The sequence below is a fragment of the Planococcus citri genome, chromosome 4 (genome assembly GCF_950023065.1).
Source record: "Planococcus citri chromosome 4, ihPlaCitr1.1, whole genome shotgun sequence".
In the NCBI taxonomy this organism is placed as follows: Eukaryota; Metazoa; Arthropoda; class Insecta; order Hemiptera; family Pseudococcidae; genus Planococcus; species Planococcus citri.
Genome location: NC_088680.1, coordinates 45,456,861 through 45,483,423, shown reverse-complemented (window position 1 = coordinate 45,483,423; position 26,563 = coordinate 45,456,861). Strand labels below are relative to the sequence as shown.

The 26,563-nt window shown below is 32.5% G+C and overlaps 1 protein-coding gene across 2 annotated transcripts in view; it reads right to left on the bottom strand.

Moving 5' to 3' along the window:
• Window positions 1-14,443, bottom strand: part of Ubx (Ultrabithorax) — a 291,829-nt gene extending 277,386 nt beyond the window's left edge. For both annotated transcript variants that reach the window (XR_010558665.1, XM_065363293.1), the window contains exon 1: window positions 12,978-14,443. Coding sequence is in view for 1 of the 2 variants with exons in the window: in XM_065363293.1 (XP_065219365.1) it covers window positions 12,978-13,650 (673 nt within the window). In the remaining variant the exon portion in view is untranslated. The remainder of the gene's footprint in view (window positions 1-12,977) is intronic.
• Between the last annotated feature and the right edge of the window lie 12,120 nt (window positions 14,444-26,563).

The following is a 26,563-nucleotide window of genomic DNA, read 5'->3' as shown; positions in this document are numbered from 1 at the left end:
AGTGTGACATATCTTTGGAAAAAAAACGGTGATGGGAATTGGAGAATGAGACATTTTCAAAAGTAAACACTCAATTTAAAAATAATTTAGACCTGGAATAAAAATATGGCAACCAGTTCGGTCCATTTGAATTATAAATCACTTCGGTGGATGTTTTAGAATTTACTAAAGATAGATTCGAATTATTTATAATGCGGGTGCGATGATACTCATGTTATTGGAATTGTGTTTGTTTTAGGTGCAATATACCTACAGGACTAGCCATGGATTTGATAGATTCTTTCTTCGATCAGCTCAAGACCCTTAATCACGACAAAGAAGAAATTAAATATCTACTACCCACGAAGATTTTTTGAATCCAACATCCAACCTCGAACTCATCAGAAACCTATGTACCTATACCTACCTATACTTGACTATCAAGTATAGAAAAAATGGATGAGCAAATAAATTCATCACATACGAGTATTACATAAACTTATAGGTAAGTATACAAGGTGAACCAGGGAATCCAGATTAAATTCATTTGAGATGGGTAAATGTTATCTATACTCTCACACACTTGGAATCATGAGACAGTAGACTAACAGCAAAGCCCACATATACTTGGATAGGTAAACATTACCAACGATGACTTGGTCGATTTGCAAAAGGAGATAGTTCATTGGCCATTCATGTCATTCCTTTTCAAATATTTCCAAAATGGATTAACACCCATCATTGTATCAACGAGGCAAATCATCGAGAAAATAATCACGTATTTTTATAATGACATTTTTGACGTTGGAAAAATCCATCAATGATTCCAACTGCATTGCGTATTAGCATGGCTGTAAATGGAGGACGGATTTTCGAGAGCAGAATAACTGCATTCGATTCGACAGGTAGGAGTTTCTTGATTGGCAACCGGTTTCGGTGGCGTGATTTGATTTTTAGAACTTAGTTTTTGTTTATTTAGAATTCAGGTATCTATTCAGTATTAGGTTATTTTGATTGTTTGAAAGTATTTATACATACCTATGAGTTGATTAATCATTTGACTGAATATTTCTTCAAATCAATTAGACACCTCGATGAAAAATCCAAAAATCGATTTATTTTCCATTTTCAATGTCATACTTACGACCGATCAACAAAAATGAAACTCCTGCTCAAAAATCAACCAATGCTCGAAAACCGATGAATGGAATCCCCAAAAATTGATCTCGGTATCTATGATTTTAATTCCATATGGTCGATCATGTTCTAAATAAAAAGTCAATTTCGACCTCAAAAATATCCTAAAAATTGATCGTGGTCGAAATTTTATTTTATATGATCGATTATTTTCAAAATGAAAAATTAATTGGTTTTCTAGATCTAGTAGATCTCCTAATCGAAAATCGATCCATCGAAATTCAAAATCGATTTCTTTTCGATTTTCGATTTCATATGATCGATGATCATGCTTGAAAGTTATCACTTATCAGGCATTTGTTTTGTACCTACATTTTGTGGTTTCATCTCGTTTTTTTTGGAGGGGGGGGGGAGTTGACCAAAATTAACATTTTTTTTTCTCATTAACTTTTCAGTCCTGATTTCAACCATAAGAAGAGATTGGTCTTTTCAAAGATGATGGAGACTCAGAATATCTAGAATCAATTATTGATCCCTTTGAAAATGAACTTTTTCTTTACGATTTCCAGAAAATGCAAAAATAATTTATTGATTACCTATTTCTTCAGATGGACTGACGCATTTTTTTTTTGAAAAATGATTTTTCCTAAAGCTTCTAGTGAGTCAGAAAATTTATTGATTTATTAAAATTTTTGTAAGATGGAAATTCAATTTGATTAAAAACTGGTTCCTGACTTCCAGTATCGAACATGGAAAAAGAATTTAATTATCAATTGGCGAAATTTTACAATCTCCATGTGTGAGAAAAAAGACCATTGATCAAAAAGTCAATCGACACAATCAATTTTTCAGAAAATTAATTGCTTATTTAAAATTTTAAATGAGTTGAAAATTTAATTAATTTTTTTGAACTGATCATTTTTACATTTTAGGGATAGAGAAAAGAAACAATTAAGAGTTTATTTTTAAAAAATGGTTGATTTTTTTGAAAATTCGTAAATTTTTTATTGAGTTTATAAATCAGTTAATTAAAAAAACGTAGAAATTGTTCTTAAAATATGACAAGTTGAAAGAAACAATCAACTGATTATTTTCAAAAATCAATTGTATACTTTTAAAAAAAAATTCAAAAATTTTGCCGGAGCAGTCTTTTGAATTACTATGCCTTTTCTCTTCTCACAAGTCTTGAAGATGGGAATTTATCCTTCAGAAGAAATCCCCAAAAACATACCATAATTTAGGAATTTTCTGTAGTTTTCTCAAGTTTTCAGTGCTTTACCAATTTTGAAGTCAGAAAAAATTTCAGGGAAGAGAAAAAAATAAAAAATAAACGAAAAAACAACAGTTTTAATATTATTTATACCTACCTATTTCAACAAGATTTGTCGGATAATAAGATGCCTTCAAAATATTATTTTAGCAAAAAAAATCCGACCATAAGTACATAAAATCAGTTGAAATCGGGAGTTGAATTAGCAGGAGCACAAAGCACCATATGTTACATTGAAATTAAGAAAATCATCCTCAAGCAGACAGTTCAAAAAACCAAACAAACAAACAAAAATTCGAGTCAAAAAAACTGAAATATTTTATAAGGATAATAAATAGAAATTCATAAAGCACTATTTTTAATTTTTTTCCACGCCTCTAAAATCATTTTTGTTTTTTTCAGCTTGAAATATAAAAATCAATCCAGACGATCGTTTTCTAAGAAATCAGAACGGTGATTAATTAGGTAGGTAATTAATTACCCATTCGCGAAACCACTCGATTAATTACTAAGTATCATCTATAAAAAAAATCAATCCCTGTCAGTTCTTCTGACCGATTAAAACTAGGTAATTGAAATGATTCACATTCGTCACGTTAAACACCACATTAAAAAAAAATTAGCCTAAAACAAACCTCATTAAAACGTAATTTCAAGTGTAAACCAAGAAGAAAATAATACTGAAAAACAGCATATCTAAGCAATAAATCAAGGCTAAAATATGCAACCTACCACAGCTTGCTACACAAAAAATCGAATTACAAAAACTTGAAAATTATAATTAAGTATTTACAATTTTTGCATTTTGAATTTTTTTCTTTTTAACCCCTCGAGAAACCGTAGCCTTCTGTATGATTTTTTTATATTTTTTTCACGATAACGTCCTTGTGAAAAATTCGTTCAGCAGTAAAAAAAAATTTACGAAAAATAACCATAAGAGAGATTTTTTTTCTGAATTCGTAAGAAGCTTTGGCATACTGACTGTAATAATATTTTTCAAAAAAATTGTATTTTTAAATTAATAAGTATTTTTTAACAGCTTTGAATCTGAGGTCAAAAGCACCATTATGCTCAGCAGCAATTTTTCAACACAGAAGGCAATGACATACAGCTTGTAATTTCCCCCATTCTCATTCTTTTTCTCGTATGCAATTTTCAGATGCTTCGAGCCTCATTAAAACTATTTTTGACACCTCTAGTATCAAGTACACAGATGATTGAAAAACGATCTTCAAGGATCTCGATCACCTCAAAAAGCAAACTAAAATGGTACGTTAATACTTAGATCAATTTTTCTTTCAAACATACTGCAACCTTCTAATTCGTACAATTATTTATAGAATATCGTATCATACACCAGACGAGACAAATTTTTCAAATAGATGGACACGTCCGAACTCTGCCATGCTCCGGTCAAAAAAAAAATTTCACAGAGTAAAAGGTTATACAGACACGTCGACGAAGACAGAAAATTCGAACCATGTAGTGTCTACAGTTCACGAACTATGGTCGTATTCTCATACACGGTGCGAAGTTCATATCAGGCGAACGGATAGGCAAATCTGATAACATCATTTTTCGCTCGTATTTAATTTCTATAATGACTCCTCGATGACGTGCGGTGCGGAGGTCTTGTTGTTATTCTCATGCATGATGAATTAAATTGCTACTAAATTGCTCATTTTATATAATTTATTTAACCGAGGTGAATTTTTTTCAGGACTGGATCTATTTTATTTTTCTACAATTTACTTCTTTGTATAAATAAATTTTTTCAATACGAGTTAAATTATTTAAAATTCATCGACATCTCGTTCTACTTGGTCACATTTGTAGTATTTATACACTCGAACGCGATATTTACATCGCATATAACCACATCGTATAGGCATACTGTATCTACGTCTCTCTGTGAAACTCAAGGCATTGATTGGAGTATAAAAAAATTCTCTCCGTATAGTGTTGCGGAATTATGTAAGCGAAACGTTGTTCTAAACTCGACTCGTAGTAGAGTATAAAAAATTCATCGCACGCATCTTAATTATGGCGCCCGAGCACGGCGTTTAATTGCGTAAATATAATTGATACGTGCTACTCGTCGTAGACAATTTTCATCTATAATTTAGATCTGTTTTCCGGACTGTCCTCACTTGCACTTTTGCTCAGACAGAGCCAATTATCACGCCAGATACGCATCGTCGCGTATACAAATACCATCGCATCAAAATGCCAGTGCCATATTCATTCCGAAGAAAAAACCTTTGTGGTGGCCTTTTGAGAATTTTTAATTGTATTTTTTTTTTGGAAAAGAGAAGGGGATATTCTAAGTGTAGGTCTCAGAGTCCCTCTTCGGGTGACATGATCTTTTCCTTGTGTATCTAATTATAGAACCATTTTTTTTTTTTTTTGTCAACACTACAACACATCGCATTACCTAGCAACTTATACCTACTACATATAAGGTGGCGCCTATATCTCGCCAAGCATAAAATGAGTACTCTTAAATTATTCATAAATTACCTACAGCAGCACTTCTCTCAAAGCGTAAAAATAATTATACATTAATTAATCACAGCGTTTCCATTTGCCTTAGTAATATGCCGCGATTTTTTTACCCCTTTCTCTTCACTTCACTCTACTGTGGAGTTCCTCTCTCTCTCTTGCGGAGCATCCGTTGAAGAATACTGCTCTGTTGTCTCTGATGATTTTACACATAGACGAGCGAGATATGGCGATGGCAGTGGCGGCGCAACCTTTTGTATTATAACGTGTATATTTCCAGATCGACATTTCGAGAATATATAAACACGTTAATTAATGATTAATTGCGTTTTAAGCGCGGATTAATTTATTACCAGATAAGGATACGTGTTTATTGAAAATAAACGGATGTAAATTATATCCCACAATTGGAACATTTAGCCGCATCAATGCTGCGATAAACGTAGGTACGAATACGAGTGATTGCTACGCTATAATTTCATATATATACGAGTACATCGATTGTATTATAAATTGACGGACTTATTGCATATAGGTAGTACTATATCATTTTAGAGGTAAGTTCATTCCTTCGATTAGGGACCTCAAAATGAGTGTTTATATTTTTTGATTTTTTTATCTCATTTCATGAGGATCACCAAGATGAGAAAAAAATTGACCATGTCGAAAGCACAGATGAGTGTGTGTAAAAGAAGACACAGTCGAATATAATCCCTACTATATATAAAAAGCTCTTGAGAAAATGATTTATAAAACGAGTAAAATTAAACGTATGTACGTAATTCGTATGTTTGATATGGTTAACGAATGATTTACAACCTCAATGACTATCTTTATCGCTAATTTTTTTTCTCGCAATTTATACACAACAACTACATCGGTTTGTTTATAAATATACGCGGTTGCGGTTTCTCGCCTGGGACATTTCTTCGCTGGCGCATATGAATACGGTGGTGGATAGGAGTATGTGGAGATGCTAATATTCCTATTCAATTAAAACAAGCGAACGTATAAGACCATGACAAGAGGCAACGACCAGTCAACAATAGAGAATTTAAATCAGAGATGGGATGGTTGCATATTCTCTGCCTGTGGTGTTCATGTGTAGGTAGGTATATAAGGGTATCATTATGAAGATGATCAATTTCACTACCCCTTATATTACTCCTCATTTTTTCAACTTTTGTAGGCACTTACCTATCTGGAGAAAAGGAACAGTTTTCTAAAATTTTAAACAAATTTCTACCTATACTTATGGCAAAATTTCTGCAATTTTATTACCCTTTCAATTGTTCAAAGATGGAGTCAATCTCAATTGTTTCAAATTAAAGCCTGTTTTTTTTCAAATTGAAGACATATTTTTCAAACTGAAAGTCAATTTCTCTAATTCGACTTCAATTTTTCCTAATTGACTGGGATATTTTAAAATGGAGTCAACCTTTTCAAAGTGGAAGTCACTTTTTTCATATTGAAAGTTTTTTCAAGTTGATATTTTTCTAGTAGGTAGTAGGTACCTACCTACTTCAATTTTTCCTTATTGCCTTCATTTTTATTTTATTTTATTTTATTTTATTTTTGTTATAGTGGAGTCGATTTTTAAACGGAAACCAGTTTTTACAATTAATTGAAAAGCGAATTTTTCAATTTTAAAGCTAACAAAATTTCTCCAGTAAAAAGTCAATTTTTCCAAATTGAAAGACAATTATCCAAAATTGAAAGTTGGAAAGAATGAAATTAATTTTGACTATTTTCAAATTTTAAGTCAACTTTTTCAAATTGAAAACCAATTTTCCCAAATTTGTCTAACGGTGTTCGAAAAATTTTGAGTTAATTTTTGCAAAACAAGTTCATTTTTTTCCAAACAATGCAACTTCAAATTCTACAAAGTAGGTAGAGTTGATCTTTTTCATTTTAAGCCAGCTTTTCTAAATAAGTCATCTTTTTCAAATTGAAAGCCAATTTTCCTGAACTAAAAGTCAATTTTCCCTATAATTGACTCGAACTTCTTAGAGTAGAGTCAGTTGACTTTTCCAGATTGAAGCTAGTTTTTTCGAAGTAGAAGTCATCTTTTTCAAACTGAAAGCCAATTTTTTCAAATTGAAAATCAATTTTTCCAAATTGAAATTGAAAAAAATTTAAAGTAATAATGTTGACCATTTTTCAAATTGAAAGTCAACTTTTTCAAATTGAAAACCAATTTTCCCAAATTTATCTAACGGTTTTCAAAAAATGTCAAGTTAATTTTTGCAAAACAAGTTACATTTTTCCCAAACAATGCAACTTCAAATTCTATAAAGTGGAGTTGATTTTTTCATACTTAATAAAGCCAGTTTTTCTAAATATTAAATAAGTCATCTTTTTCAAATTGAAAGCCAATTTTCCTAAACTAAAAGTCAATTTTTCCTATAATTGACTCGAACTTTTCAGATTAGAGTCAACTTTTCCAGATTGAAGTCAGTTTTTCAAGTTGAAAGTCAATTTTTCCAAATTGAAAGTTGAATAAAATAAAATCAAAAAAAAATCCCAAACTGAAAATCTTTTTTTTTCAAATTGAAAGCCAAATTTTCCAAATTGAAATCAATTTATTCTGAAATCAGAATGAATTTTTTGAAATATGAAGCCAATTTTTCTTGATTGAAGCAAGATTTTATGAGGACTTTTTTTCGAAATTGAAAATACATTTTTCAGAACTTGAATCAATTTTTTAAATTTGGAAGTTGAAAAAAATGAAATTAATTTTCCAGAATTGAAAATCGTTTTTAAAAAAATTGAAAGTCAAATTTTCCGAAATGAAATAAATTTTCTGAAATTAGAGTGAATTTTTTGAAGTGTAACCTTATAGTCACTTTTTCTTGACAGAAGAACGATTTTTCGACCAATTTTTTAGGAATTTTTTTCAAAACTGAAAATACATTTTTTAGAAATTGAGGTCGATGTTTTAAAATGAAAGCCAATTTTTCACAATCATTGAGGAACTAGTTTTCCGATCCGAATTTGTTTCTGAATTGAAGTCACCCAATTGCTTTTGAATCATAAGTGTGAATAAGTAGGAACGAGTACAATGCTCTTTTTCAATTTAACGTCAATTTTTCATGAAGATAATTTTTTCCAAATTTTAAACCAATGTTTTTAAATTCAAAATTAATTTTTTTTTAATTGAAGATGATTTTTTTTCTTTCAAATCGAATATCAACTTACTTTAAATCAAATAAAATTATTCAATAAATTTTTGAAGAAAATTCTTGGCACACTTGAAGTTCTTGATTAAAAATTTGTCTAAAAGTTATAATACGAGCATAATTATGCAGAAGGGATGAGGGCTCTTAAGTCGTTCAAATCTATTAACTCAACAAAAATGCTCAAAAAAAATGTTTAGAGCCCAAATGTGCTATTATAACATTACCCGAACAAGTGTAACCAGCTCCACCACAATACGTGAGAAATTAGCATATTCTCTTGGGCTCGAAATTTTTGGCGATTCTGTAGCATTTTTGTATTCCATTTATTCGAACTGTTATTATGGGATTCTACTTCTTTCGACTTTTTTTTTAAATTAATAAATTTTGATGCCTACCTGTACCTACATAAATTTTCAACTTTTCAAGAGGGGAAAAAAGTTTAAAACGTGCAGCTTCCAGTCAATTTTTTAAATTCCTCAATTTTTTGGTGCAAAATGAAAATTATTTTTTACAAATTTTTTCATGCATTAACATTTTGAAGACATTTTTGAGAAAAATGCTGAATTGATGCATTCAAAAATTTATCCAACTTGAAGTTTTATCAATCGAGGATGGGAGATCTGTTCCTGTCCCTTGACGCAGAAATACAGTGAGTAAAACGAAAGACATGATGTTTCCAAAATATGTAACAGGTAAGTACATTATGTGTATGATTTTGAATGTTCAAAGATCAAAGTCTTGAGAGAGGTCTGAAATTTACAAATGTAGATTTGAAATCTCAAATTTAAATTCAATTTTAGTCAAATGAAAATCCAAAAATTTTAATCAAAAAACGCTCAATCGAATTGCAAGACCTTATGCTCCAATACTCGAACGTATTTCCAAAGTCAACAAAACATAAAACATTCTCTTTCAATACACAGCATCTCTCCAGGAACTGCATCAGTGGCGCGTTCTAACAATTGAAACCATTACCATCGAAAACTCGATCGAGAAAATAATACCCTATAGTGTGATCATGGCGCACATGTAGTGTATGCACCTATACTGCATGAGACGGAATGGAATACACATCAAAAGCAAAGGATAGACAGACACAACAAGAGGAAAAAAGCCACCTCCTGCATAGAACACCATATTTATATAGAAGTCATCCATACATATACAGATATACTATAAAAGGGATGGAAACCATTCAAGGTTTTATGTTTCGTACAGCACTTACACCCTTATACACCAACACTATGGCTATAAGGGTTTCAAACCCTAACAAATTAATAGCTGGTTGATGGTAAATGTGGGTCAAATATCAGCTGATTTTTAATACCTCCGGAAGTACTTTACGACTTTATTTTCAATTTTCACTTTTTCTTTCGATATATTTATAGTTCAGGTACCTTTTGCTTTTGCTCAGGCTATGTCTGGTCGGCTGCGCGGCGCGGCGTGTTGCACTTTAAACACCTCTCAACACAGCAGCGGTAGTTTTATAGTTTTTCCTTCATCTTTCCCTTTCGGGTGCGTTTACCCTTGTCTGCTGGTGGAGTAAAAGGGTGCTATAGAGGGGCAACGGGGTTCTTAGCACCGTGCTTTTAAACTGCACGCTTTCTCATTCAGAAATTATGTAATTTTCGATATTATTGCTTTTTAATATACTCGTCTTACGCGTACCCCCGTGAAGTTGAGGATTTTTTTTTCTTTCTGCCATACAATAAGGTTCTTCTTTACACACCGTGTCGTGTTATACGTCAGGTTTGTTGGATATATTCGTATAATTTACGACTTAATTATTACGACGTATTTATTAGGTATGTACATAAGGAGATTGAACTGGTTTCAATTTTTTTTCTTCTATTTTTCGTGGCGTGATTGTTTCATCTTTTTTTTTTCGCCATTCGCCAATGTTTCGAGATTTATGCGAATTGTGTGTTTGATTGGGATTATTTTTAAAAATTTTCAAGCATGTATCGCTGTACCTACAATACCTACCATAACGTTCTAGTATAGTGTAAACGACCAATAGATTAGATTTGATTCGTATTTTATGGTCGGGTTATCTTTAATGCAACCGAATATCTATAATAAATTATACCTACGTACACGCTCGTTTAATACCACATCATAATCGAGCAATAAATGAATACGTATATGCACATAAAATACATACTTAGTATTTAATAGGTACCGTACTTCATTATTTGATTATATTGTTCCTTTTTTCCCTAAATAATTAGACAGATAACGTGTTATCAAATTATCAATTGTATGAAAAAAATCCATAACTTCGTAATCATTTTTTTAATTACATTTTAATACATTGTATTTGGATCATAAATAGTAGATGACCTACAAATCGTGCATTGTTTTGGCAATAGGCTAAAAAGAATCGAAGCGAAATTGCTGGTTCTTCTTGCTAAAATCATGCTATGAGTTTTCAAAGTTTTTTTCATTCGTGGAATTTTTATTATCTGGCTAAATATATTTTTTTAAATATTGATTTTATATTTTTTGATTCAATTTTTTTCAGTGATTTAGAATGCAAAAATTATAATTTGAAGAGGAGGGGGTCATTTTTAGGCTCCAACTGAAAATATTAATATTTTTCATCTCTTTATCAATTTTCAAATTACAATAGATTGCATAAAAACAAAAATACTTTTTTTTAAAAATTTCAGTCAAACAACAAAAATTGAAATTTTTTCTCTCATAATGTAAACATCCTACGATTTCAGCAAATTATCAAATTCGGTATAGGGTGTAATTTTTTACCAAATTATTTTCTAAAAACAAAAAAAAAACATTAGGCATTTGAGCTCTAATATTTCAAAATCCATTTTAAGGCATCTTTTTGGAAATGCAAAATTTGAATATTCATATTTTTTCATTTTTTTCAAGCTGGGAAGGATTTTTTCATTTTTTATTCGACAAAATTCATACTTAGTTACTCTTTGGGAACAAAATGACAGTAAATTCTCAACATTTTTTATCACCAATTTTGTAAATGAGAATATGTTGACTTTAAGATCATCAAAATATTTTATTTTTGGCCAGTTTCATTCAGTTTTTGTTGAAAATTTTCAAAACAATAATTTTTTATTTATTTAAATTTTTCTGAAGAAAAAATTACCACCGAAGTACTAATTTTTTACACAATTTCCTTGAATCTCTGGGCATATTGTTGATACCTAGATACTTTTTTTAGAGACAGAGTTGAATTTATACAAATTTTGGAGGCATTAATTATGGAAATATTTCAATTTTTTGCAATTTCGAAGCTGTTGCAATTTTTTAAATTATTTTTTCTTGAAAATTTGCAACAAAAAAAAAATGCATTGAACAATTTTTATAATTTTTAAGCTATTCTATTGATCATAATTTTTTATTTATTTTTATTTAATGAGTCAAATATAATTATTGGTGGTTAAAAGAAATTTTTTATTATTTTTTCGGGAATTTCAGAATACTTGATCAATTTTCACCGATTTTATTTCAAGTTTTATCAATTCTTTTAATGATGTAAAGCAGACTTACACTTTTTTGAAGCAGCTACCAGAAAAATACATGTTCTGTTTTTTGAAAATATTAATTTAATACTTGGAGTTAGCCTCATTTTTTATAAAAAGTTTTCAAATTTTCAATTACTTGCACTTCTTGGTACTTGATTTTTGAATTTTCATTTTTCTTCGAGTTTTTTTCATCAATTTATTATTTTTAGAAAACACAATTTTCAAAAAAAAAATAAATAAATAAATAATTTAATGAGTTTTGAAAAAAATGATTTACTCAAGTATGTATGTAATTGTAGGTATTAAAAATCATTTTTAAGGAACTTTTCTAGTTTTTGTACCTTGAGCTATACTTAAGTGTCAATTTTCAATTTCTTTTTCAATTTTTCCTCATAATAATAGTCAATTATTCATTTTCAAGCAGCAATCATTTTTTTTTCATCTTTAGATATTTATACTTGAGATGAGACATCAAAAAAGGATATTTCAATTTTTATATATTTTTTTTTCTTAAGTAAGTTCTTCTACCTTGAGAGTAAAGAGAGAAAATTTTCTACATGTTTTACAATTTTTTTTTCTAATTATAAGTTTCTAGTCATAGGTAATTATTCATTTTTAGACAGTAGGTAAATTTTTTTTCAATTTTTAATCGTTAATTTGTGAGCAGAAATTTTTTACAATTTTTATTACCTAGTGAATTTGTTATTAAAAATGTATCAACTTTAAATAATTTTTTGAAGCTTTTTTTTTTTTGAAAAAATACTTACATATGTAAGTATTAATTTTTAATTTAGTGTTTGCTTAAATTTACTATTTTATTTGAGTAGGTACTTAAGCACCTAGGTATTTATTTTTTTCTATTAACTTGGAAAATTATCCTCTTATTTAAAAATTTTTTTAATAGTTGAATTTCTTTCTGCTAATGTTCAAACTTTTTTCAAATTGATTTTTCTAATTAAAAAGAAATTTTGAGTCAAAAATTAACAATTTTAGCCAAAAATGAATATTTTGAATTTTTTTCAAATGAGAGAAATTATTTTTCAATTTTTTAAATTGACACCTACGTCTATTTAGTAAATTAATTCATGGCATTAGTTGGACTAATAATGAGTAGGTATCAAAAAACATGTAAGTAGGTACATCTAAGTGCAAATAAATATTACTTATAGTATTTTTGAGTCAATTTTTGTACTCAGCTTGTATTGGATCAATTTTTCTACCCATTCTCATCATTGGGAAATTTCACATAAAACCTCGACGAATCCTTCCACACATTATTCCCTGATTCTCGATGAATTTTTCACAATCAGACTCAGACCTATCTCACACCTACTCTGAATCATCTCATCATCATCAACCACGTGCACCTAATATTAAGCAAAATACATCATGTTCATCTTGACTCACCTGCAATGGCCATCCACGGATAAAAAGTATGATTAGCACTTTGCTGATGCAGCTGTGTGGCTACAGACGGTTGCGAGGAAGCGGAATTAATAGAGCACGTATTCCAGGAACCGGTTAAAGACGAGGTGACGGAAGAATTTCTGACGGATCCTGCGGACGCTCCTGGGCTGGTAGTCGGATCACCGCCGACTAATCCGAGACTAGTATTACCATAAGCCGATACTCTGGAATCAGGGGTACACGCCGAAGGCCTTACAGGTCCAATTAGCGGATTAGAATTCACACCTCCGGCCGACGATGCCGACTGCCATACATCCTTGGCTGCGGCGACTACTGCAGCGTACCCGTTCTGATGGCTGGTATCCTTGCTGCATTCTGATTTGGCAGAAGAGCTGTAATTGGCCGATTGCTGACTGTCGTTGTTTCCGTATAATTTACATGCGGCTGCTGCGGCCACCGATGCGTCGTAAGGGCTATCCTGAGGCGGTCTGCTTTGGTGCAAGGAATGATGATGGTGTTGCGAGCTGGCATAAGGTGACATACCCAATCCTAATGGGAATCTGTAAGCTGCAGCTACCGAGTTTTGCTCGTGATGGTGATGGGCTGTAGCGCCGGATGACTGATGGTGATGGTGACTACCGTAAAAACCACTTTGCTCGAAATACGAATTCATCTCGACGAATTTTTTACGATTTTTTAACAATTTATTAAGCGAGATTTATCGCAATTATTATGATGAAAATTGAACAATTTTTCAATTTTTCGCACTATAGGTCGCGAAAATTGTCGAAATTTTTGCACCGAAAAAAATCGAGTGAAAAACCAAAACAACAAAAAAAAACTACAAAAAACACGTACACAAAAAAATTACTAAATATTAAGAACGTGTCCACTTACGTTACGAATTTCGTCTCTGATGGTTCAGCGTGCGACGTCATCGTACGATGCACCAAAAAAATTTATTATTTTTCCCACGATCGTAAAACAAGACGGTAAAATTATCGACAATCGTAAAATAAATTTTCTCGCTCGTTTACGTTGATGTACTGTAAGTTAGTCGTCGTACAGCAGCAAATATTTCGTACTTGGCGATGTATTTTGTATATGAATGTATTATTGAGAAATGTTGGAAAAATATATATAAAAAAAATTATTAGGCTTTCGAATACTCGTAAAAACGCGCGTGCGAGGAGGATACTACTTCCCAACTCGTCGTCGTAAAAACTTAATCGTAACAATAATAATATAATGAGATCGTAAAAGTTATTTTATAGCTGGCTCGCGCGCGACAGAACGTAAACACACTGTATAGTCTAGAGAAGTGTAATGCATTAACGACTGAAACCCAATCAGTACTGAAAAGCTTTAAAGCATAGCACTAAAACCATGTGACTGCCAAGTGCCGGGGTACAGCGGACTATCGTAGTTTACACTTTACGTTTTACGATTATCCTCTCGCATTTCCTTTTTCCATCGTCTTTTCGCTCTCTATGAAACGGGTTAAGCCCAAGCCACGCCGCGGCGAAGGGAGCAGGAGGCGGTGGCGGCGACTATTAAAAAGGAATTCGAACCAGAGGTGAAGAATCTGGCTTCTGCTGTTCGGCGGCGGGGAGGAAAGACGAATTACCGGGGACGCGCAACCAATGAGGTGGCGATTCGTCACGGCCACTCGGCTGTGTGCGCTCGTCGGCTCCCGTAAACCGTGCGTGTGTGTGCGGGCTCGAGTAGCGCGAGCCGAACGCTCTTGTCGGTATTTCTCTTTTGTGTTTATTGTTATTCGTTTCTCTTTTATATGTTTTTCCCTTCCGGGACGAGCGTCTAGATTCATTTCCGTGGCGGGTTGTAGTGGAATTTTTTTTTCTGGACTTGGACGTTTTTTCGTCTTGGGATAAACATGTTATCTTATCATAGGTATGGATACAATTATTCGTGTATAAAATGCAACTTTTTCGATTGTTCGCGGGTTCGGATGAACTTTCATGAGGTCTCAAATTAAAGACGATGAAATTCCTTATCGATTGGTGTTAAATTTTTATTATTTCGCGTAAAAATGACGATTTTATGAATACTTTTATTTCACTGATTTTTGCATACTACGTACGTCATCTTCAAACTGAAAATACTCGAAATTTTCATTAGACACATACGTATTTGAATACAGCAAAATGTTCGTAATGTTATCCTCTTTAAAATGAGCTATTACCGAAAGCTCTACATGCAACCGTTCAAAAGTTTTCGAAGTTTTAAGTTGCGAAAACAAGCTGCGGATGGTAAGTATTGATCTTTAAATTAATATTACTCGAAATTTTCAGTGGACACATAGGTATTTTAATACATCAAAATGTTCGTAATTTTATCCTCTTTAAAATGGTTGTTTACCGAAAGCTCTACCTTCAACCGTTCAAAAGTTTTTGAAGATCAAAGTTGCGAAAAGTGGTTACTGATCAAAACTATAACTTACTGATAACACGATAACCATAATAATAACACAATTAGACCACTTTCCGCAACTTTGAACTTCAAAAACTTTTGAACGGTTGAAGGTAGAGCTTTCGGTAAACAACCATTTTAAAGAGGATAAAATTACGAACATTTTGATGTATTAAAATACCTATGTGTCCACTGAAAATTTCGAGTAATATTAATTTAAAGATCAATACTTACCATCCGCAGCTTGTTTTCGCAACTTAAAACTTCGAAAACTTTTGAACGGTTGCATGTAGAGCTTTCGGTAATAGCTCATTTTAAAGAGGATAACATTACGAACATTTTGCTGTATTCAAATACGTATGTGTCTAATGAAAATTTCGAGTATTTTCAGTTTGAAGATGACGTACGTAGTATGCAAAAATCAGTGAAATAAAAGTATTCATAAAATCGTCATTTTTACGCGAAATAATAAAAATTTAACACCAATCGATAAGGAATTTCATCGTCTTTAATTTGAGACCTCATGAAAGTTCATCCGAACCCGCGAACAATCGAAAAAGTTGCATTTTATACACGAATAATTGTATCCATACCTATGATAAGATAACATGTTTATCCCAAGACGAAAAAACGTCCAAGTCCAGAAAAAAAAATTCCACTACAACCCGCCATGGAAATGAATCTAGACGCTCGTCGGGATTCCGCGCTACCCAGGCGCTAGGGCTGCGCGGCCAGCGGAATGGTAATTGGCCCGAGTTAAAAACAGATAATCGACGCGCTATCTGTCCGAAACAGCCATTAACTCTGACAAGTTAATATTAAAAACAGATCTCATTCTCCATTTTCACTATCTCGAATGAGAGCTCCATTTGGCTTTCGGATGTTTGGTTTTTTACTGCATCTTGTTTCTCTTCGCATCTTCCCATCGGTTTCGTATAAATTGCTTCTGTATTTGGATTTCTATCGAGAATCTTACTGCTGCAGCTGAGTGGATAGCAAGATGGGTATTTTGGAAGATGAAAAATTAAAATGTTGTTGATTGGGACAGTTTTTCAATGTTTCGAAATGTGTACAGGATGTCCTGCCCAGTGTCCTTAAACTCGATTTGAAATTAGTAAAACACTAATACAATTTAGTGAGAACTGCAGCACAGAAAAAAATTATTGAATTTGACTTTTAAGAGAAGTCAAATTTACAGGAGCATCAGTAAATGCCACCCTTCTGTTGTTGATTTTTTTTTCGATGATTTTTCACTATTGCAAAAGAAGGAAGACTATATTTAGTCCATTTCTTTTTTCATCAATTTCAGCTCTGTTCACACTGAGAGTAAGAGAACTGGATAGAATTTTCAACAAGATTTCAACCCTTTTACAACTTTTGAATTGGACTTACATTATGAACATCACTTTGGCTCACTGGTTGCCCTGCACCTGCCCTCTTAAAACAGCGTCGAAAACAGTGGGTTGATTTTTTGACATTTCCTCTCAATTCCAACCAGAGACGTGCCGAACGTCAAACAGAAAAATTTAGGCGAAAAGTTAGGAATTTTTGAAAAAAATTCGACGAACTGGAAAAAGTTGAAAAATTTGAGGAAAAAAATAAATTTGTGAAAGCAGGAAAAATCAAAGAATTACCAAAAACCACGGATTTTTACTTCTTGAATTATGAATTAGAGAGAAGAAAAATTGACTTCTCACATTAAAAATAATCTTGCTCTTCTTGAAGTTTTCTCCCGCACCCCCCTCCCCACCTAAAAAACAAAGTTTCTCCAAAGCATTCCAGTCAAAGCTGCCAGAAAGTTCCAAGGAACTTCCACTGAAATATAAAAAAAAATACCCTATTTTTCACTGAAAATTCGAAACAATAATTTTTAATTTTTGTCAAAATTGATTGTTTTTGAAAATAGGCACCTTTGATAAAAATTATGTCCTGAAAAAAATGAAGAATTGTGAATTTTCGACAGATTTTTCCCTCGTCTCGCTCGGACAGCATTTATATTTTCCTGCAAACTAAAAATGTCCAAGCCAATAGCCATAAAAACCAACTTTTTGCATCATCAGAAATTCAAGAATAATGGTGTTTTACGTTTCGAATATTTTTTAATTTTTAAATTGCGTTTGGCCCTTTAATTTTGAAGATATAGGTACCTACCTATACTTTAATCTGTCATAATGACATGTTTTGTTCGTCCATTTCGAGTACTACCAATCAGTGAAGTCATTCAAATGATCCAAAAATTTTCTTACTAACTTATGTGTGAATTGAAGAAATCACTTTTTGGACTCAAATTTACCAATTTTAATTTTGAAAAATTTGTTCACAATAAGAAAATGCTTTATAGTACCAGAGCGATTAATCAAAAAAATGTATTACAACCAATTTCTCATTTTCAAAATTAAATAAAGCAAACTAGTTTCAAAAATTAAAATTTTCAAAGTTTAGGTTATTTCAAATTTTGAAATTTTGAATCTAGTCCCTTCAATTTTGTGTACTGGCAACTTATCATAATGAGAGTTTATGTTCGTCGTCTACTGGATTATTATGGGTTATGGCATCGTTTCAATGATCCAAGCATTTTCTTATTTTTGAGGAATTTTTCAAAATTAGTAGGTAAATTTACAGTTTTACGAAAGACTCCAACATGTATCTTTTTTAAAAATTTATGCATCCGAGTGCATAAGACCTTCAAAAATGCAAAAAACTGTTTTTTCAAGATTTTTCCCCACCTAGAGTTCTCATCTAAGGCTGAAATTTTTTTCCCCGCAATTTACTCGCAAGTCTATCATGAAAAGGGCTCAACTTTGTCATCGATCTGAATCTGGACCAAATTCATCAATTTTTTTTTGTAATTTTCATGTAAAAAAAATTGCATTAGGATGCCTTGGAAGTCCCATGAATCTCTTTTGAGGTACAAAACCCAAAACAATCGTTTTTCAATTAATTTTGCTCAAATTACAATACATGAATGTATTTTGAGTTGATATTTTAGTTTAGACAAGAAATTTAACATCGCAGGTCACTCCAAAAAGTAGTCAAGGATTCTCAAAATGGTGCGACGGTACAATTTTTGTAGATAATAAACATTACAAAACAGGGAAAAAATTGACGAAATTTTGTCCAGATTCAGGTTGATTGTGTAGTTGGGCCTTTTTCATGATGAATAGATTAACTGCGACCAAAATTGACACCTTTCGGCAAGAAAAATAAGTTTTTTTTTTTTGATGGTTTTGCATCCAAATGAAAGATTATTTTTAAAAATATGCTTATTACAGTCCTGTATGGTGCACATTTTGATGAGATATGCGCAATGTAGTACAATAATATATTTTTTGGAGATTGCAATGCACCTCTGAAGGAAGTTACCAAAAGTGCCACCAAAAAAACTAAAAATTTACAAAAAAAAGTGACAGAGCTGCAGGTCTAAACTTTCTATTTTGGATTTTAAAGAGGAAAAATACAACAATAATTATCAACTTTTACTTTTTCTTTTTTTTTAAATGAAAAATTCCATAGGGAGTAGGTAATACCTACTTGTTCCGTTAGGCGGTACTGATTACCTCCTTTGCAATCAACTTTTCATAATTCAAAAAATAAATCACATCAGAATCATCAGAATCGAGTTTTCGTCACATTTCTAAAAATTACCCCTTCAAATGTCCAAGTAGGCATCCATTCATGCATATAAGGGTGGAGTGAAAAAAACATGTTTTAGATTTCGAAAAAATTGGTAAGGAAGTTTACTTTCACTGGAACACTACCCAGCAAAATTTTGAGCCTCATAGCCGTAGGGGGGCTGAGCCAGAGGTCCTAAAAGTGGAATCATTTTTTAAATATGTGTTTTTTTGCCATTTTTGGTGGTGTTATTTGTGTCGAACCACAGTAACCCCCCCCCCCTTAAAAATGCAATTGTACTTTCTAAGCTTTCCTGACCCATTGACTTTGGATTTCGATACCATTTGGCTTTTGACTAGTATATGCCTTCATTAAGACTCGTTAATTGCGAAAATTTCGATTTCTCATCAATTTAATAACTTATTCCAATCGTTAAAACTTCCTTTTGAGAAAATAAAAAGATGCTAGGTTCATGCTCAGCACGTCAAAATTCCCCGATTATGAAAATTTATACACGACCATTCTGATCAAATTGTCCGAATTCACTTTTCTAGTTTGATTTTCTCAAACATCCACTGAAATAAGCTGTATTTCAACCTTTTGAGTAGGAATCTAGCGTTAGTTTTTCCAAAATATAATTTTCAATTGCAGAACCAAGTATCAAAATTGATGATGAATCGAAATATTTGCCACCCACTGATCTTTAAAGTCGTCTGTAGAGGACTTGCAAGAGGTATACCTATTGAATTTCAAAGTCAATGGGTCAGGGAGATTCGAAAACACAAATCGCAACGTTTTAGGGGATGACCGGGGGAAATACCCTACACAAAAATGGCAAAAACACGTTTTTTTTTTTAATTTCAAAAATTGCTCCGTTTCAAGGAACCAGGCTCAGCTTCCTATGAGGATAGGAGGCAAAAAACTTTTCTAGAGAGTCTCTCACTCACAGGTTTTCGTAAAAATCCAAGAAATGTTTTTTTTCTTCAATTCACCCTAATATAGGCACCTACACTACCTACAGCCTACACTCATCTACTTCTATCACCCAAATCTGTAGTATGGTAATGGAAAATGCTCAATGGGACACCCTGTATACTACGTACACAATCGAGGGTATAATAAGTGGCTTCTGAAATTACCTATAGAAGAGACCTTGACAAAAAAGTAAACTTTTCTCTTCTTGATTCCAAGCTGTTTCTTTCTCCATTCTACGATAATCCAAATTATAGCACACTTATTCGACAATAGAACGAAGTACTCTAGGCTCTCCTATTACCTTTCCCCCTTATCTGATCTAATCCAATTCTCACATTTAAAGTACACTACGTTTTCATTCCGACAATCGTAGTCAGACCTAAAGAGTAGCGAGACGTAAATTTTACGACTTGGCTGTTTTCACGTTCCTGTAAAAACTTCGTTGATGGGTTATTTTGACGCACCGTCTACTCTTACTTTATGGTTTTTTATAAACATTTTATGTGCTGTATACTGGCATTTTATTGGCTAGTGACAATACACCTCTCGCTTGCTCTTGATTTTCTATCTTTCTATCTTTTTTAAAATGTAGCCCTACTGTAAAAAGCACTACACACTACACCCTTGGAAAGTTTCTAGGTAAATTTTTAAAAATATTATTACTCCGCGTGTGTGTCATTTTGTACTGCCAAAATGATCTAACAAAGTGTTAAAGTAATACTCGTACGTTTTCTATTATTCTTTTTTAGCGTACTCAAACTGTTGTAGATGATATTATGTTGCTCATAATGAAGACAGCTGGTTTTATGATGATTTTAGTTGTACTTAGTTAGTTTATTGCGGTGTAAACAAAATACAGTCTATTGAGTCTATGCCTTGGTGGGTGATCTATTTCTTTTTTTTTCACTATAGAATTAATTGTTGGATCGAACACAACAAAATTCTTTGAAAAATTTACCACCAATTTTAAGAATATAATATTTTTGAATTAAAATGAAAAATGGTTCCGGCCTTAAAATTTCGTTTACGATTAAAAGTTTTTCTTTTAGAATTGTAATTTTATGTAAGAAAATTAAATCCTTTCATAATGTAAAAAATAGAAAATAGAAATTGAATTTGAAATCATTCTGCCAGTTTTGCCTCAATTTAAATCAGCATTACAGCCCCCTGGTATGAAAATTGTTTGCCAAAATAATTGGCTAATTTTTAGCTTCATTTATTGAGAGGAAAAAAAACATTCGGAGAGTCATTTCTGTGAGAAATTCTCGTTCTCAAGTTATCCAGCGTTTCTTCATATAACTTTTCATCCGTACACATGCACCTATCTTAACTCTCTCGAGAGTACTTAAGCACTATACACAGATCCACAGATGTTCTTTTAATACGAATATTTGTACTCGAGCAATCAAAACCATTAGTCCATCGCCATTGAAATTCAAATTGATGAAACGTGTGTGAAAACAAACACGCGCACATTCACTCGAAATTTTCCACTGGTAACTGCTGGAGTTCATTTTGTAAAAGGAAATTCCTATCACAGGGTTAAGAAGGCTCATAACTCACACGTGGTCTGGATAAACACTTGAAAGAAACGCACAATGAGTAGGTATTTATGTATAGTGTTCAACCAAGTAGGTAGTTAATAAAAAAGCATTCTAGCTGGCAGAAACCAAGTCGAACGAAATAATAGATCTCAAAAATTTCAAGCTGTAAGAGTTGATTTTTTGATTTTTGATCTTTTTTTCAATTCTTGATCCGAATGAGCCAACGTAACTAATTCCAAAGGGGACCATTTTCCAAGTATAAGTACAGACTACAGAATATCAAAAGGTTCAAGAAATGATACCACACTTAAAACTGAAACCCCATCATCATCATACTCAACACCAACTCTATAACCTATAACCACTTACCGAAATACACGCCATCCACATTTTCTAAGGCCTACTTCAACATAAAATCTATTATCCCTCCAGACACACGCTTGTTAAACCCCGAATAATTCATAAATGCGTAAAATTACATTGAAAAAGTCGTTAAAATTATGTAAACAATCGTTTATAAGCTATAAAACCACTCGAAGTTAATGTTTATAGCATCATAACAACGAAATGGCTCGCGTCAACCGTATACAACTTATACTCATTCGAGTCGCTCGTAATTTACGATACAGTTACACCTAATTAAATCACTATCAACTAAAAGGTGTCAGCGAAATATTCTGTTCATCTGATTATCGGGCATTTAATCTGAAAACTTGTAAAATGGGCCTGTAGAAAGGAACCTGATAACAGACGACTTGGGGAAATGCGTTAAGAATTCGCATTTTGCTGATGATGTGACGATAAGATGGTATTTTGATGAAGGTTTTTGATGCGGAAAATAATACACATGTAAGCGATTTCGTGCTAAGGTGCGTATAATTTATAAAATACGAATTCATTGAGCATGGTTTTATTTTTTTGCACTGGTTAAGATAAAAGTACCTACAACATAGCCTGGCCTATAGGTACCTTTGTTGGTATACAATCCAACGACCTTGTCAATTGTTTATTTGGTATATGCGATGAAACCGTGACCATAGAAATGATGACTTCTTCCAGTAGATTGCGAATCCACCAATCTAGGTTTTTTTTGCAGAGGTCAATGGTACATCAAGATGGCGTGAAATTGCGAAGAATTTGTCTATACTATACTTAATATGCTGCTGTGAAAGAATATCTACAGTAAGTGAGCTATGGAAACGTGATGTAGGTATAAGTTAAGTACGTATGAGAAAATTTCTTTATTTAGAAATAAATACAATAATATACTACCCAATTACCCATCTCATTGTTGGTATATTTTTATAGTATTTTATTTTCAACAAAGTCATGGAATAGGTTACGAATTAAGTACTTACCTATAGTTAATTATAACTTTTGAAAATAATCAGCTTATGAAAATGTTAATGCAATTAAAGCTTTCGAGCTGTTTTTAGCTGCTTCTTATTTTAGATTCAATGCACCTACTGAAATATTCATTGATCACACGTAGTTTTAGTGGGAAAAAATCCTACGTCCAAGTATTAAAGTCATACCTAGGTAGGTACATATTAATAAGAAGGTTAAAATAGGTCGAATAATCAAATATAAACGACTTTCAAAAACTTATTTTAAACTATAGGTATCAAATTCTCATAAAATTCGGAGCTTGAATAGGATTTTCACATTATTGGAACCACTTCATGTGACAAAAATATAATTCAACGAAATTTTTATCGATGGAAAAAAATACATCAATTTAAAAAATATGGATTCTTATTTTAGTACAACTGTAGAGGTGGTTTGAACGATTGGGGGCGGGGGGGGGGAATTTAAACATTTACGAGATCGTTCCCATGAAATTTCTATCCAATTATCCATCACAAGTAGGTAAAGTAAAATATGCATACACGAAAATGAAAAAAGGTCCAGTTTACTTATTTCTGAAGGAAGGTACTTAGGTATCCTGCAGATACCACTGAAATGCAGCAAAGAAAATTTTGAACATGGCCAATTATTAATCAGATCACAACATAGTGAGACCTTTTTTCAGTGTTGGTACTTCATCATTATCAACTGGTAGGAAAATTTTTGCATCAGACGAAGAAAAATAGAGGAAAGCCCTAAAATACTCCACCGAGTAAAATTGCCTGTATCTAACTTGAATTTTTGATTTCTGGGAAATTTTAAAAAATTCAAATTTGACTCATTTTGCAAGAAAAAATATCAAAATTGCTCAAATGGAGGCATGAAAGCTGAGATTTGTTTAACATCATAAATGTACTCGTACTTAGATGGGAACCTATATTTTGAACCTTCTGAACTTATTGATGGTAATTTTGAGATGAGGTATTTTGCAGCCTTCAGAAAACTTTTGGGATTTTCAGGTCTTGAATGTTTGCAGAGCATGATGAATGGGGACAAATGAAATTCATCTGGGATTAACCTTCTGATAACTTTAAGCAAAGTCAAGATGTACATCTTAAGCTATTCTTGAACGCAGGCGTTTATTCGGAGTTTTGGAAGCAAATTGAACCAAAGACTCTTGATTTTTCGTCGTTTAAAAACATTTAGGTAGGTAATGAGTACCTAGTTTTCGTGATGTATTCTTTGATAGTTTCTACTTCAAGCTCACGATAAGTTTAAGAGTTTCGCAAGAACCATGGACTGTGAGTGATGATAATCTAGTTTTCGATTTATTTGGAACTTTTTGCACTTTATATGGACTAATTTAAAAATTCCGGAGAAATATAAAATCACACTAGAGGCTGTAGAAGAATCGGAAATGATACATAAAATTCGGTTCGTGGAGTTGATATTTATTTTTTTTTTTGGAAATGATTTTCCACATTTTTACTGAAAAAATGTACCTACCTAATTACCTACCTATGCATTTTTTTAAATCATAAATCAGCCAAACTAGACACTTTTAGATTTTTAAAAATTCACAAAAAATTAATTTTGGTAGCTGAAATGGCTGTAGGGATTTCAGATTCATATTTCAGACCATGCTCTTACTAAAAATCGCAGTTTTGTTCCAATCGGAGGCGAATACCACGAAAATTCCCTTAATGTGAGCTGAACAAAATTTACGTACCTATTTCTTCAGAAATTTACTTACTAATTGGGGCGGAAGGGATGGAAAATTAATCTTTTGCAATTTGCAAACGAGTCACCGTAAAAAGTTGAAATTCGATTCATATGCCATATTTTCGACATATTCGAATCCATTGGCAAAGTTTTCGAGTTATTCAGGAGCTTTCAGTGGATTTTTTTTGAATTTTTATAGTGAGGTTATTTCTCTTAGGGATCTTATGAAAACTGGGAAACCAAAAAAAAAATCTTCTAATGGTTTCCAGAACGAGTCAGTACTGCAAACAATCAATTTGAGGGTTGAGGTAGAGGTGGAAGAGGATGTGAATAGAAAAAGCACCAAATTGCAATTTTCAGTAGCAATGATGGTAAACTTTCAACTTTTTAATGGCAATGGTGTTGGAAAATGCATCATTTTGAAATTTAGTTCTTGAAGATTTTGTATTTTTGGATGATCTTTTCATTTCTTTTTTCTGGGCTGAAAGCCTTGCACCACAGATCAAGATACCTGTTTTCGAAAATTCGAAAAATAGAGAATTGTAGGCAAAAATAGGTACAAGTTTTTCATTCAAAAAAAAAAATAATAAAATAAAAGAAACAATTTTTTCTGGGATGATCCAAGTACACAGAGATAGGTACCTATTTATATTTCAATAAAGACACCCAAATGATGAAACATAAACATTTCCAAAGCTATAAAGTTTGCCTATCTTGAACGACAAATCACAACATTACGTAAGTAATTTTATACGCACTAAACAAGCAATTCACGACACAAAAAGTCGGTGGAAAAAAATACAACGTCGAAGAGCATATTAAGGAAAAGAGCAGGGAAATAGCGTTCATATGTTAATTTTATATTATTCATAAGCGCAAATATAAAAAAAAAACTGTCATTATCAACATTCATTAGGAATTCTATTGCCGAATAAAACACGAATTAGCGTGTTAGCAGCACGAAGACCAAGGAGTAAATTCAGACTCGAGCTCGTGTACCTGCTAGCGACACCTGTTAAATACTGTTTGAACTAAGCTGCGATTATTTTGCTGGAGATTTCGACTAAAAAGCGAACGAATTTGTCCACAGAGAGCTAACTTCTCGGGTCAACGTGTGAATTACGAACAGAATCGGATCTTTCCAGAGGGGTCGAACCGGTTTCAATTTCCATTAACGGAATCATAATTTAAAGTATTTTTCCAAATCACGTGCATTGAGCTCTTCATGCAGAAAGAACTTCACGATATATTTTAAAATCAAACTGTGCATTGTTTTCCAATATTCGACATCGACATGCGAAAATTGAAAACACGCAGCACTCGATGCACAACCTCAATGTATCCCAGCTCCACTACAAATGCTCACTGAGAGCCACGTGTCGAAAGAAATACCAGACTTATACACGTTTCGTCACGAGCAACGTAAATGAAAATATCATTAAAATGGGGGAGATGTTGTTTTTGAGGCAGACAAATCAAAAACTTGACAGCTTAACATTTAATACACACGCACAAAATACGCAGCCAGACGTCATACAACGTATACTAGTGACGGTACTTGAAAAATGGAAACTGGAAAAAGCTTCTCCATTAGAGAGAGCTTCGCCATCGCATAAAAGAGGGGAGTTGTCGCTATTTCTACGTCGTTTTCGTTACGTTAAATTCAATAAAAAGCGATTTTAATTCGCGTGTACTTAATGCCGTTTATTTGTTCAACAATCGAGCAAATCGACTGGAAGAGATTTATTAATGGCGTCTTTGGCGGCTCCATTTATACACCGATGCTATGTCTGAATTTTTCGCATAGGTTCTATATAATGTGATGGCGACCCTAATGCTCTCTGGGATGATGATGAACAAATTGGAAAGAATTTCAACAAATCAACATTCACGAGTATTTTTCACTTACCTTTGAAAAAAAAAATCGCACTGAAACAGCCACAATATTTTCTGCAT